Here is a 12,941-nt window from a genome sequence, read left to right on the forward strand (position 1 = left end):
ATGTTTTGAAGAAAATGTAATGATGTAAAACTTTTTTATAGGCTACTGTATCTGTTTATAAAATTATAAAAAAAATATTTTGTATTATAAAAAGAAAATGTATACGAAAAAAAATAACAAAGTTATTTTTTGAAAAGTAAAAAAAGTAACAAACTGTCAGTTTGGTTTCTTTTTATTTATTTAAAATATGTTGAAAAATAATTATTAAGATAGGCCTATGTACACATGCATTCAAGCAGCAATAAATCCGTTTTATTTGATGGTTACACTTGATTTTTTTTATTGATTTTTTTAGAAAATGGTAAAACGTTGTTTTTTTTAACTAGATGTTTCCTTTTTATTATATCGAATATATTTTTCTTCAATATTAATTTTATGTGTATAGGAATGCATTACTGAGGAAAATGTCAACAAATATTTTTGCACTGATGTAAAGTCTGTCACGATTGACAGCAGTTTTAGGTTATTCTTCTTCTTCTTCTTTTTTTTTTAATTTATTTTTTTTTTTTTACAAATTCTTTGCATATTTCGGTCTTCTTTTGAACATGTTCAATCTCACGTTTTACAGTTTCATAAGAACGGGGCTTTTCCGTTACCGGAGCTTGTATAACAAGAAACTTTTAAAAAATCAGCTCCTCCTCCCTCTTGCACTTGAGCATCAGTTAGTCCAAGTGCAGAGCAATAGGAGGTCGCGCTGAGATCTCACCTTTCAGTTATGTAAGTCTCACTTGATTTAACTTAATTTATTATTTTCGAACAAGCTTTATGAAAGAGCACAACTTAGCCCATTTCCCCCCCAATTCAGTTACTGGAACTTCGGCAAGCAGAAGAACTGGAGAAGTCCATTTAACATAAAAAATGAGTAGGAGTTTAACTGACACCTTAATTTACGCATTTGCGCATGTGTGTTTATTAAGTTGCATTGTACGAACTGGTCTTTCTCAGCGTCAGGGCAACAGTGGAGCGGCAGCTCTCAGACAAACCTTACAACGCATCAGTTAGTCCAAGTGCAGAGCAATAGGAGGTCGCGCTGAGATCTCACCTTTCAGTTATGTAAGTCTCACTTGATTTAACTTAATTTATTATTTTCGAACAAGCTTTATGAAAGAGCACAACTTAGCCCATTTCCCCCCCCAATTCAGTTACTGGAACTTCGGCAAGCAGAAGAACTGGAGAAGTCCATTTAACATAAAAAATGAGTAGGAGTTTAACTGACACCTTAATTTACGCATTTGCGCATGTGTGTTTATTAAGTTGCATTGTACGAACTGGTCTTTCTCAGCGTCAGGGCAACAGTGGAGCGGCAGCTCTCAGACAAACCTTACAATGGCAGCACAACGGCAAACTCTTTAGTATATTAAGTCAAGGCTCGGAATATCAGCCACCGTTAAAACGAGACGCAAACAAAGAGCAGACGCAAGCCAGGCCGATAGCCATCGTCCGCAACGATGATGCGGCCACGAGAACCGACGGCTCAGCTGCTGCTGCTTCACTGCGACCCTCCCAGAGCCGCAAGTCCGCGCGCTTGCAGTCAGGTATCGGTGCGCGCGGTGGTGCCTTGCGCTGGTCATCAGGTGGAGATGGAGCGCGAGCCAGAGGATCACGCGGGCGCAGGAATCAGACGGAGCAGCTGCAAACATCAGTCAACGGCACCGACAGACCCGCGCTGGATGATGAAATGATGGTTGGAGATGATCCTTACAACCCATACAAGTCTAATGACCCGGACAACCCGTTTTATAACGAGTATGATGCGTACGAGAGACCCCGTCCTGCAGCGCGCCCGGGATATGGCACAAGATACTCCCAGTATGGTAAGGACCGAATCAAGTCTATCTGTGTGCATCATGCTTATTCAAACGTTACATGTATATATATATATAATAATAATTATTATTTTTTTTAGAAAATGGTAAAAACTTTAAAAAATAAAAAAAACATGGCACGTGTATTTTAAACTAGATGTTTCCTTTTTATTATATCGAATATATTTTTCTTTAATATTAATTTTATGTGTATGGGAATGCATTACTGAGGAAAATGTCAACAAATATTTTTGCACTGATGTAAAGTCGGTCACGATGATAGCAGTTTTAGGTTATTATTATTTTTACAAATTCTTTGCATATTTCGGTCTTCTTTTAGACCGATAATAAAAACATTATTATATATATATATATATATATATTATTATTTTTTTTTTTTTTTGTGGATTTGGCAACTTGCCAAGTAAATGAATAGAAATGACTATTAATTACATCTTTGATAATTACGTTGCATAATTACTATGGGTTAAAATGATTTGCGTCACATCCACTCGCAAAATGCATAATCTATCCACTATGTATTGGTTAAACTGTAAAAAAAAAAGAGCAAGACGCCATCGGATCCTCCTCTTGTATTTTAATTGCATAATTACATGTGTTTAATTTAACTGAAACCGTTAGTTTACAATAATGGCATCCTTGCAGGAAAAAAAAACGACTAAGGTAGTTTGCTGCTCAGGGTGGTCTAATGGTTTTTCGAAGGGTTTTTGTCACTTGGCAGGTGGTCAGGCTAGTTTAGGCTGTTTTAAATAACTTGTATTTTAATTTTAATTCTGTGCATTTTCTTGTATTTTTTTAATAAAACACTTCAGTGTTTCATAGGTTTGCCTGATCTTGTTGGAGACCCATACTACATCCAAGCGTCCGCCTATGTGCAGAGCGTTCCAATGTACAATCTCAGATGCGCCGCTGAGGAAAACTGCTTGGCGAGGTATTATTGTTGATATAAAACAGAAGAACGTAATCAAGATTTTTGGTGCAGTGTTGCAACCAGAGAAGGAGAGTTAGCACTCTCACATTCCTCCAAGTGTATCCCATTCTATTTAAATCCCATGTGGTAGGAACATCCTATAACTCAAACCAGCCCTGTGAGAGTGGAAAGAATTAAACGAAAAGTCCTGCCATGATGGGAAGTGAGAAACTCTACAAACAGATTTCACATAAAGCTGTTTACATGGAAAGATTAATCACATGCATGACTGTGAAACACATTACTGGGGCACACAAGAATAGTCCAGTCCAGTTTCTTTGGAAACGTGCATCTGTAGTTGTTCCATGTGCGCTTGAAATGTGGCCACGGGGCCAAGAGACACATTCTGAAAGCTGTTAGGACAATATGAGAAACTCAAGGAATGTCTGATATTTTGTAACCATTGGGCTGTTTTTGTTGAGCAGCACTGCATACAGATCCAGCGTGAGAGACTACGACACGCGCATGTTGCTGAGGTTCCCGCAGCGAGTCAAGAACCAAGGTACCGCCGACTTTCTTCCCAGCAGGCCGCGCTACAGCTGGGAATGGCACAGCTGCCATCAGTAAGTCTGAATCTAACAGGTCCAGGCATTTGCATCGTTTTCTGATGCTGCATGTTTAGTAATGCATCACAGACCACTATTAAGAACCCTAAAGGGAGCAGATATGATGCAATGAACTGAATTCCTTAGGCAAAAAACAGCAAGATTGTGAAGCTTTATCATGGTTTGAGCGTTGTATCGGACTGAATCTAGTGCTGGTGGTGCTGTTTTTTACAAGGAAAAGGGTCTGTGTTCTTGTCTAAATGAAAACACTTTGCAGAGGCCCACTATTGCTGCTTATATTTCAGTTGACTCCGTAATGGCTCACTGCATAGTTTTGTCCTGAAGTAAAGCCGTGCCTCACCATCAACTACGGCTTACATTTGGACAAGCTCCAGTGTATACAATGACTTTAGGTCTTATGCATAAATGAGGCGTAAGGTCTGTGTGCTGACATGCATTTATTTGATGTGCCATAATATGAACGTCTTCTGTTTGTTATTTATTTTTTATACTGCACAATTTTTTTAAGCTGGGGCTACTGAACCGTCCAATAAGATAATATGAAGTGATTTTGGGATTTTTACAGTTTTTCCACTTGGTTTTAAGGAATATTTCACCCAGAAATTACTTTTACGTGTCATTTACTCATTCCAAACATAAATGACTTTGTATATTCTGTAGAACATAAAAGGATAAATTTTAAAGAATGTACTGGTCGCCTTTTCCCATATAATTGCAATGAATAGAGACTATATACGTTTAAGCTTCAAAAATGCAAAACTTCATAAAAGTAGTCAGCATGAATTGTGTGCAATATTTCTAGTGTAGCAATGTCGAATTTGTAAATGAATTGTTCTTTTGAGTTGGATCTTGATAATTCAATGAATCGTTGATTCAGTTCTCAAAAATGGTCTGAATAATCCAGTTCACAGGTTTATTTACAAATATGAATTATTTCTTCACAAGTCAGACTGATCTGGTTCAACTCAATAACTCCAGTAACGGTGATTCTCAAATTAAAAGCTTACTAGGAGGAGAAGATGAAATTTCAGTCCGTTTCTTATACAAAGCTATTGTCTGGCTTCAGAAGATTTGAAATATAGCACACAAATCATATAAAAATACTTTTATGATGCTTTTATGGTGGTTTTTGCTACATTTTGAAGCTCGAAATTCCCCATTCATTGTAATTGGGGAAAAAATGCATGAAAAACGGTCTTAAAATGGTCTCCTTTTGTGGTTAGAACATGAAAAAGTGAAGTAAATTACGAGATAATTGAAATTTTTGGTTGAACTGTCTCTTTCACAATTTCACTGGCACCATTGAGACTACTTGAGGTGAAATAAGCAGAGGTTTGCGTGGTGTAAATTCCAGCTCACACATTGGCCATGGAGTTCTTTTGGAAAGGCTCTGCACGACATTCTTTTCTTCCTGAAGATCTGATATATGTCCCAGTGTTTAGGAAATTCATTAATTGGATTAAAGCGTTGAAAATGAATGGCAGGCATTCTAAATCCTATGAACTAACCCAGCTAGCAATGAGATTCCCAGAGGCAGGCAAAATTTGAAAAGCACCAGTTGAAAGTGATGCATGATGACAATCTGATTTACTTTGCTGTTTCTAGGCACTACCACAGCATGGACGAGTTCAGTCATTATGACCTACTGGAAGCCAGTTCTCAGCGAAGAGTAGCAGAGGGACACAAGGCCAGTTTCTGTCTGGAAGACACGTCCTGTGACTACGGCTACTACCGACGATACGCCTGCACCTCCCACACTCAGGTCACTCTCATTGATTATTTATGTATATATTTCTGACTCCAAAACTACATAACTGATAGGAAACATGTGACTGGTTTGGAACATTGTATGTTATAAAAATAGTGCTTCTCATGAAAAACACACAGAAGACACAATTCACCATTGATTTCTAAAGACTTTGAGGTTAGCGTGTTGCTAAGCTAACAACAATACTTCACATAAGAAATACATTCATTTACATAACTGAAATTAAGCCTCATATGTGACTAATTTGGAACTCTGTACATTATTAAAAAATTAGCTTTTTATGAAAAACACACAGAAGGCTCAATTCACAATGGATTTCAAAAGTCTTTAAGGTTAGCATTTTGCTTAGCTACTATATAGACATACTACAGTAAACATAAGAAATACATTAAACTATAATTTAAATGAAGCCTCATGTGATGCATTTGTAACTTTGTACATTATAACAATAGCGCTTCTCATGAATAACTCACTAAAGACTCATCACAGTCTTTTGATTTTGTAAAGATTTTGAAGTTAACATGTTGCTAAGCTAACAACACTACTCAAATTAGGGTGACCATACGTGCCATTTTCCCAGGACGGGTCCTGGCCAGGATTCTATATTGCCTATGTATGCAGCTCACTAGGTTTTAGGACACAGCCAATGTATCTGTTATAAGCAATCGACTGTCAATATTATGAATCACAGATATTGCAAAAAATAATTAACCTTAATGAAACATGTTAACCCTATACTTACCATGGCAGTACCATGATTGTATAATATGTTAATACCATGGTACTTTGAAAAATACCTTGATGCTGTATATACCTTGGTTTACATTGTACTTCAAGGTACTGTAACCATTTTACATGTGCATGCGCTGAAAGTAAACTGTTGTTGTATTTCCAGGGCCTGAGTCCAGGGTGTTACGACACTTACAATGCCGACATCGACTGCCAGTGGATAGATATTACTGATGTGAAACCTGGAAACTACATCCTCAAGGTTTTTGGCCTTAATCAAGAGTTATTGCATTCAAGAAATATCCAATATCATGTTCCTGACTTCCAGCCTGTTTTTCTTTTTCTGGTTTAGGTTAGTATAAATCCCAGTTACCAGGTGCCAGAGTCGGACTACAGTAACAATAATGTGCGCTGCGATGTACGTTACACCGGAAACTATGTTTATGTTTCAGGATGTCATATTTCACAGTGAGTATACTTCATTTATTTTATATTGTATACTATATTTCGTTTGACTAGTTAAACCAAAGACATTAATATGCTATGTTTATTTCAGGTATTAAGAATCTACTAAAGGATCCTAAGGAATAGGGAAAGATAATCAGAAATGAAGTTTTTGATGATTAAAAAAAAGCTGCAACAAAGTGAACAGATGAATGGACGCCGATCATGGGCCACTTTCCTGTTTGTGAGAGCCAATAATCAGCAGGGCATTTTAGTGCTGACTATGCCACAGAATATAAAAACCTGAGGCATAAATCCAGTTTTACAGTGAATTGCATTATTCTTTTTTTTTTGCTATGAAATTACTAAGCAAAAATGAAAAAAGAAAAAGAAAGAGTCCAGGGTCATATTGTGCTGGATTCCTATAGAAATTTGGATGAAACAGTTTGCAGAGATACCACACATTCCCCAAATCATTCAGCATCATTCTCTCAGACTGATAAATGATAAACATTAAACCTTCAGATATTGATCCACACTGGGGTTTTTACCTTAAACATGCTTTAGTGTGCTAGTGATGCTTTAGTTGTGTATTCTAAGTAGATATTTATATACAGATGCTCATATTAGTGCAACACCTTTTATGTGTGAAATGAAAATTACTTGAATAAATAACTTCACACTCAGCCTCATTAAATGACTTTCAGAAAATGGTGTTTGCTCAAAATAAATATTATATGTGCTGTTTTTTTTTTTGAGATTGCTGGTAATCAAACAGTTGGTGGTTGCCATTGACTTCCATAGTATTTTTTTTCCTACTATGGAAGTCAATGGCAACCACCAACTCTTTGATTACCAGCAATCTTCAAAATATCTTCTTTTGTGTTCAACATAAGAAAGCAACTCATACAGGTTTGGAATGACATGAGGGCGAGTAAATGATGACAGAATTTTCATTTTTGGGTGAACTATCCCTTTAACTATAATAATGTTGATTATTTATTGCATAGCTCTAACAGCAGCTGTCTTCACTCATTTAAAAGAATAGTTCATACAGTAATGAAAATTTGCTGAAAATGTACTCGCCCTCATAACCTCCTATATGAGTTTGTTTCTTCATGGAAACTGATTTGGAAAAATGTATCATTGCATCACTTGCTCATCAATGGATACTCTGCAGTTTTACTAGCACTCATATTTTTAGCTGGAAGCAACGGCTTGAAGTTAAAAACTTTTTAATGATGGATTTGTTTCCTTCAAACACACAGCTTTTCGTTGAACAAAATTTTAACTGATGGACTGGAGTGGTGTGGATTACTTGTGGATTATTGTGATGTATTTATCAGCTGTTTGGACTCTCATTCTGACGGCACCCATTCACTGCAGAGGATCCATCGGTCAGCAAGTGATGAAATTCAAAATTTCTCCAAATCTGTTCTGATGAAGAAACAAACTCATCTACAAATCTCAAAATTGTCCTATGGTGTGACTGTCTCAAGCATGATTCAATAAATTACAACTATTTTAAATTAAAAAGAAAGGCATAGAAGTGTCTATTTCAGTAAATGGCAGTCTTTAATTAGTTGAAGGACCCCATTCTAGGCCATGTTACTGAAGCTCTTGACGTGTACACATAATACGTTTTTGTCTCAGAATTGTTCAAATATTGAACTTTTTTGGAATCACTATAAAAGTTACGTTTTGTTGTCCTTTGGTGCGACACCCCTAAATTATATATTTGAATTAAAAACTTAAATGCAATAATTACATTAAAATATTTTCTGATGTTTTTGCGAAACACTTGTACTGTTATAAAGTGACATAAAAATAAGTATAAATTTGATACTTTGTTTTTGAGACAGAAAGAATTGAGGGAGAGAAATGAGTGAGAGAGAGGACATGGAAGTATAGAGAGAAAATGAACGCTGGCTCTAGAAGAGTTTCAGTAACATACTGATCGACTAAGTGACTGAATTCTGTTAATGACTTTTTTTTGTCATTTGATTGTTTGTATCAAAATTATACTTTCTTTCTTCTTTGACATATTCAAAGTTAAACAAAAAGACTTTAATGTAATGCATTTCACTTTCTCTTTAAAGCAGTTAACTACAATTTCTGTCCTTTAGTGTGACGTAAAGTCCTATGATATGACACACATAAAAGAACCGCAGATCTGTTTTTTAAAATCTCCAAATATCTTAAAGAACAGTTGAGTATTGCAGTAGGGAGATAAAATCAACTCTCATCTTAAAATGGCATAATCTTCTGCAATTTTGAACGGATGACAGCAAAGTTTGTCTCATTGTCAAAGTTCTTCTTGAAAAAGGTCATGGGGGAAAATAATGTTATTCATAATTTCATATTAAATAAATAACAATATATGAAAATAAGTGTCTAACAATAAAGATAAATCTCTCGTGTTATTTGTATATTATTAAGAGTTTTTCTTCATTTTTCTATGTCACACCATAGGACACACATTTATGGTAGTTCAGTAAAAATGTAAAAAGTTAGTGACCCCTTATATTTTCTCAAACACCAGAGTTCACACTACATAAATATATGCATAAAGCATTTTTACGGCATATTTGTCAACTACCCAAATGTTTTTTTATTTATTTTTTTATTGCAAGTATAAACACTTAACTATTCATAATTTAAATAAATAACAATATATGAAAATAAGTGTCTAACAATAAAGATAAATCTCTCGTGTTATTTGTATATTATTAAGAGTTTTTCTTCATTTTTCTATGTCACACCATAGGACACACATTTATGGTAGTTCAGTAAAAATGTAAAAAGTTAGTGACCCCTTATATTTTCTCAAACACCAGAGTTCACACTACATAAATATATGCATAAAGCATTTTTACGGCATATTTGTCAACTACCCAAATGTTTTTTTATTTATTTTTTTATTGCAAGTATAAACACTTAACTTCAAAAATTAATGTAACATTGGATGACATTACGAATACAGAAATTATATAGGAAGACAACGAAGAAGAAGAAAATAAATAAGAATACATAGATAAAACAAAAAATACAGAGGTAGTAAATCAAAATGATGTACCATTCAGCAGATCATTATACAATTTCACAAATTTGACACTTTTTTTGGTAGTAATATTTTTTAGTGTTATAATTAAGTAGTTAAAGTCACAAAGAAAATGATGTAATTTTGGAGATGTTGAAGAAAATTTACATTTATGAATATAATATTTTCCCAATAAAATAAATACATTTCCTATATATTCTATGTTATGTTTACAATGTGAAAAATAACTAAATATATCACACATAGTAACATCAATGTCTACATTAGATTTTGAAGAAAACTAGCCAAACGTTAATGTTCTGTGGCGCCGGGCTGCTGATGTATTTCCCGGCCAGAACGACAGGTGGCAGCATTGCACCCGCAGACTCACCGCTGAACCCCCTGCGTGCGATGGAGAAGAAGCGCGTGGAATATTTGCAATTCTTCTCATGTCAGGCGCTCAGTGAACTTGACAACCATTAAAATCACAGTGAAGGACCCACCAGAAGTCTCGTAGAGTTATTTGACCTGTCGTGCCACATAATAACGGATATATCTGGCCGGATCATGCATCCTATAGAAGTGTCGATCCCGTCGTTTCGGTCGGAGGGCAGTAACGCTGAGAAGGGCTACACGGTGAGTTAAATATCTGTGTTCAGATCGAGCCAGCGGGCGTAAACACGCTGCCATTAAAAGGTACGGCAGCAAACATTACGCTTCACCTCAGTGAATAACAATTAATGTCGATTTTAAGGCGTAGACGTTTTGGCTGTGTCCCAGAACCGCGTGAACTGACTATTTCAGAGCATGTTGGGCGCGTTTGAACCGGATTGTCACGCTCCAGCCCCGCCTGTGCTGCCCAGCATGATGTCTAGGTTCTGATATAGTCTGTATTTAAAGTGAATTATTCATTGTGATGCATTCGAGTCATTCCAGTTCACTGCATTATATGTTAGAGAAATAATGGAAACGCATTTTTTCTCACAGGTTTTTAAGATCGAGGTGCTCATGTGTGGTAGACAGCATACTGTTGAGAAACGATACAGTGAATTTTACACTCTACATAAAATGGTAAGCATGCATACAATGGTTATGGTATAATATATTTGCTGGTAAATCTAGGGTGAGTATCTAGGGCTCAACCACATTTTTTTTTCTGAAAACGTTATACATTAACATTAGTTAATAAAACTGCTAATCTTATGTTATAACTCTGTAAGCTGCCTTGGCTAGAAACGTCTGCTAAATGCATAAATGCAATAAATGTTAATTTGTATATTTATATATATTTTAATACATTTTTAACATGAACTTGATTAAACTATTAAACTAAATTCACCCCATATATTTTCTGTATTCATTTTATCTATCGTAATTTGAATGATTCATCCATTTAATAAAAAAAAAACTGACCGCACACATTTTAATATATTTAATAAAAATATTGTATATACATTTTTATAATATTTATTTATTTGCAGAACATGGAATCACATAAATGAACAGGGAAATCACAATCGTATCTCAAATTTGTAAGAACTAGATAGGAAAACACGTTGGAACAAAATGCACATAGAAGAAAAGCATCAAATCAAAATCTAGTCACATCTTTAAATAAACTCGTGAAGATTTAAAAGTCTAAGTAATGTGATTAAAGAACACATTACGTTATTTACAATTAAAGAATACATTGACAGGTGTTTCTTCTAATACATCGCAGAAACAGCATGTCTTATCAATGTCACAATATGTAAAAATGGAAGAATTAACGGGATAAATTTGATGAAAGATTTTAAAATGGACTACCTTAACCTTATTAGATATACGAAACTTATCACAATATGGAAGAAAAGATCTGCCAGTACTTCAGTTTACATTTCTATATTTAATATTTATCTATATTTAATATTTTTATGTATTTATAAATTGACATTAACCTAAATTATATATATATATATATATATATATATACACTGTATGTATGTGTATCTATATGTTTTGTATAGACTTGTTATAGCACTTGTATATCATTGCTCTTTTGTTGATTTTGATTGCTTACATTGTCCTCATTTGTAAGTCGCTTTGGATAAAAGCGTCTGCTAAATGACTAAATGTATATATATGTATGTATATATATACAGGTGCATCTCAATAAATTAGAATGTCGTGGAAAAGTTCATTTATTTCAGTAATTCAACTCAAATTGTGAAACTCGTGTATTAAATAAATTCAATGCACACAGACTGAAGTAGTTTAAGTCTTTGGTTCTTTTAATTGTGATGATTTTGGCTCACATTTAACAAAAACCCACCAATTCACTATCTCAACAAATTAGAATATGGTGACATGCCAATCAGCTAATCAACTCAAAACACCTGCAAAGGTTTCCTGAGCCTTCAAAATGGCCTCTCAGTTTGGTTCACTAGGCTACACAAGCATGGGGAAGACTGCTGATCTGACAGTTGTCCACAAGACAATCATTGACACCCTTCACAAGGAGCCACAAACATTCATTGCCAAAGAAACTGGCTGTTCACAGAGTGCTGTATCCAAGCATGTTAAATGAAAGTTGAGTGGAAGGAAAAAGTGTGGAAGAAAAAGATGCACAACCAACCGAGAGAACCGCAGCCTTATGAGGATTGTCAAGCAAAATCGATTCAAGAATTTGAGTGAACTTCACAAGGAATGGACTGAGGCTGGGGTCAAGGCATCAAGAGCCACCACACACAGACGTGTCAAGGAATTTGGCTACAGTTGTCGTATTCCTCTTGTTAAGCCACTCCTGAACCACAGACAACGTCAGAGGCGTCTTACCTGGGCTAAGGAGAAGAAGAACTGGACTGTTGCCCAGTGGTCCAAAGTCCTCTTTTCAGATGAGAGCAAGTTATTTATTTATTTTGGAAACCAAGGTTCTAGAGTCTGGAGGAAGGGTGGAGAAGCTCATAGCCCAAGTTGCTTGAAGTCCAGTGTTAAGTTTCCACAGTCTGTGATGATTTGGGGTGCAATGTCATCTGCTGGTGTTGGTCCATTTGTGTTTTTTGAAAATCATGCTTTTGAAGATGCTGATTTCATTTTCCAGCAGGTTTTGGCACCTGCCCACACTGCCAAAAGCACCAAAAGTTGGTTAAATGACCATGGTGTTGGTGTGCTTATTGGTCTTATGAAGTATTCTAATTTGTTGAGATAGTGAATTGGTGGGTTTTTGTGAAATGTGAGCCAAAATCATCACAATTAAAAGAACCAAAGACTTAAACTACTTCAGTCTGTGTGCATTGAATTTATTTAATACACGAGTTTCACAATTTGAGTTGAATTACTGAAATAAATGAACTTTTCCATGACATTCTAATTTATTGAGATGCACCTGTATATATGTCCTAAATTATATGCTGTAAAGATGATTGTTCATTGTTCATTTATAAAACCAAATACATTAAATGCATTAACTAATAGTTTTCTTAAAGTGGCCCCAGGGTCTTTCCAAAGGAGTGCTGATATATATATATAATTACTGTTTATATTTCACAGAGGAATTCTGGAATGTGAGCAACAGCATGTACTTGTGAAAAAGCACTGTTTCTCAAGTAGTTCCTTTGAA

General features: G+C 35.2%; 1 protein-coding gene across 1 annotated transcript; it reads left to right on the forward strand.

Annotated features, from left to right (window-relative positions):
- Nucleotides 1-996: 996 nt before the first annotated feature.
- LOC107569406 (protein-lysine 6-oxidase-like) lies at nt 997-6,483 on the forward strand. The gene is made up of 7 exons (XM_016255494.1): nt 997-1,814; nt 2,649-2,757; nt 3,222-3,359; nt 4,968-5,124; nt 6,026-6,121; nt 6,212-6,327; nt 6,416-6,483. Exons 1-7 carry the CDS (start codon nt 1,196-1,198, stop codon nt 6,420-6,422), a joined length of 1,242 nt encoding a protein of 413 aa, XP_016110980.1. The 5' UTR covers nt 997-1,195; the 3' UTR covers nt 6,423-6,483.
- The last annotated feature ends 6,458 nt before the right edge of the window (nt 6,484-12,941 follow it).

This window comes from Sinocyclocheilus grahami, unplaced genomic scaffold, assembly GCF_001515645.1.
Source record: "Sinocyclocheilus grahami isolate Dianchi unplaced genomic scaffold, SAMN03320097.WGS_v1.1 scaffold1342.1, whole genome shotgun sequence".
Lineage (NCBI taxonomy): Eukaryota > Metazoa > Chordata > Actinopteri > Cypriniformes > Cyprinidae > Sinocyclocheilus > Sinocyclocheilus grahami.

Excerpts from the sequence above, each read along its gene's own strand:
- LOC107569406 (XM_016255494.1), top strand. The coding sequence starts at position 1,196 with ATGAGTAGGAGTTTAACTGACACCTTAATTTACGCATTTGCGCATGTG. Across the intron at positions 5,125-6,025 it reads CCTGCACCTCCCACACTCAG|GGCCTGAGTCCAGGGTGTTA; the intron begins GTCACTCTCATT and ends TTGTATTTCCAG. Across the intron at positions 6,122-6,211 it reads CTGGAAACTACATCCTCAAG|GTTAGTATAAATCCCAGTTA; the intron begins GTTTTTGGCCTT and ends TTTCTGGTTTAG.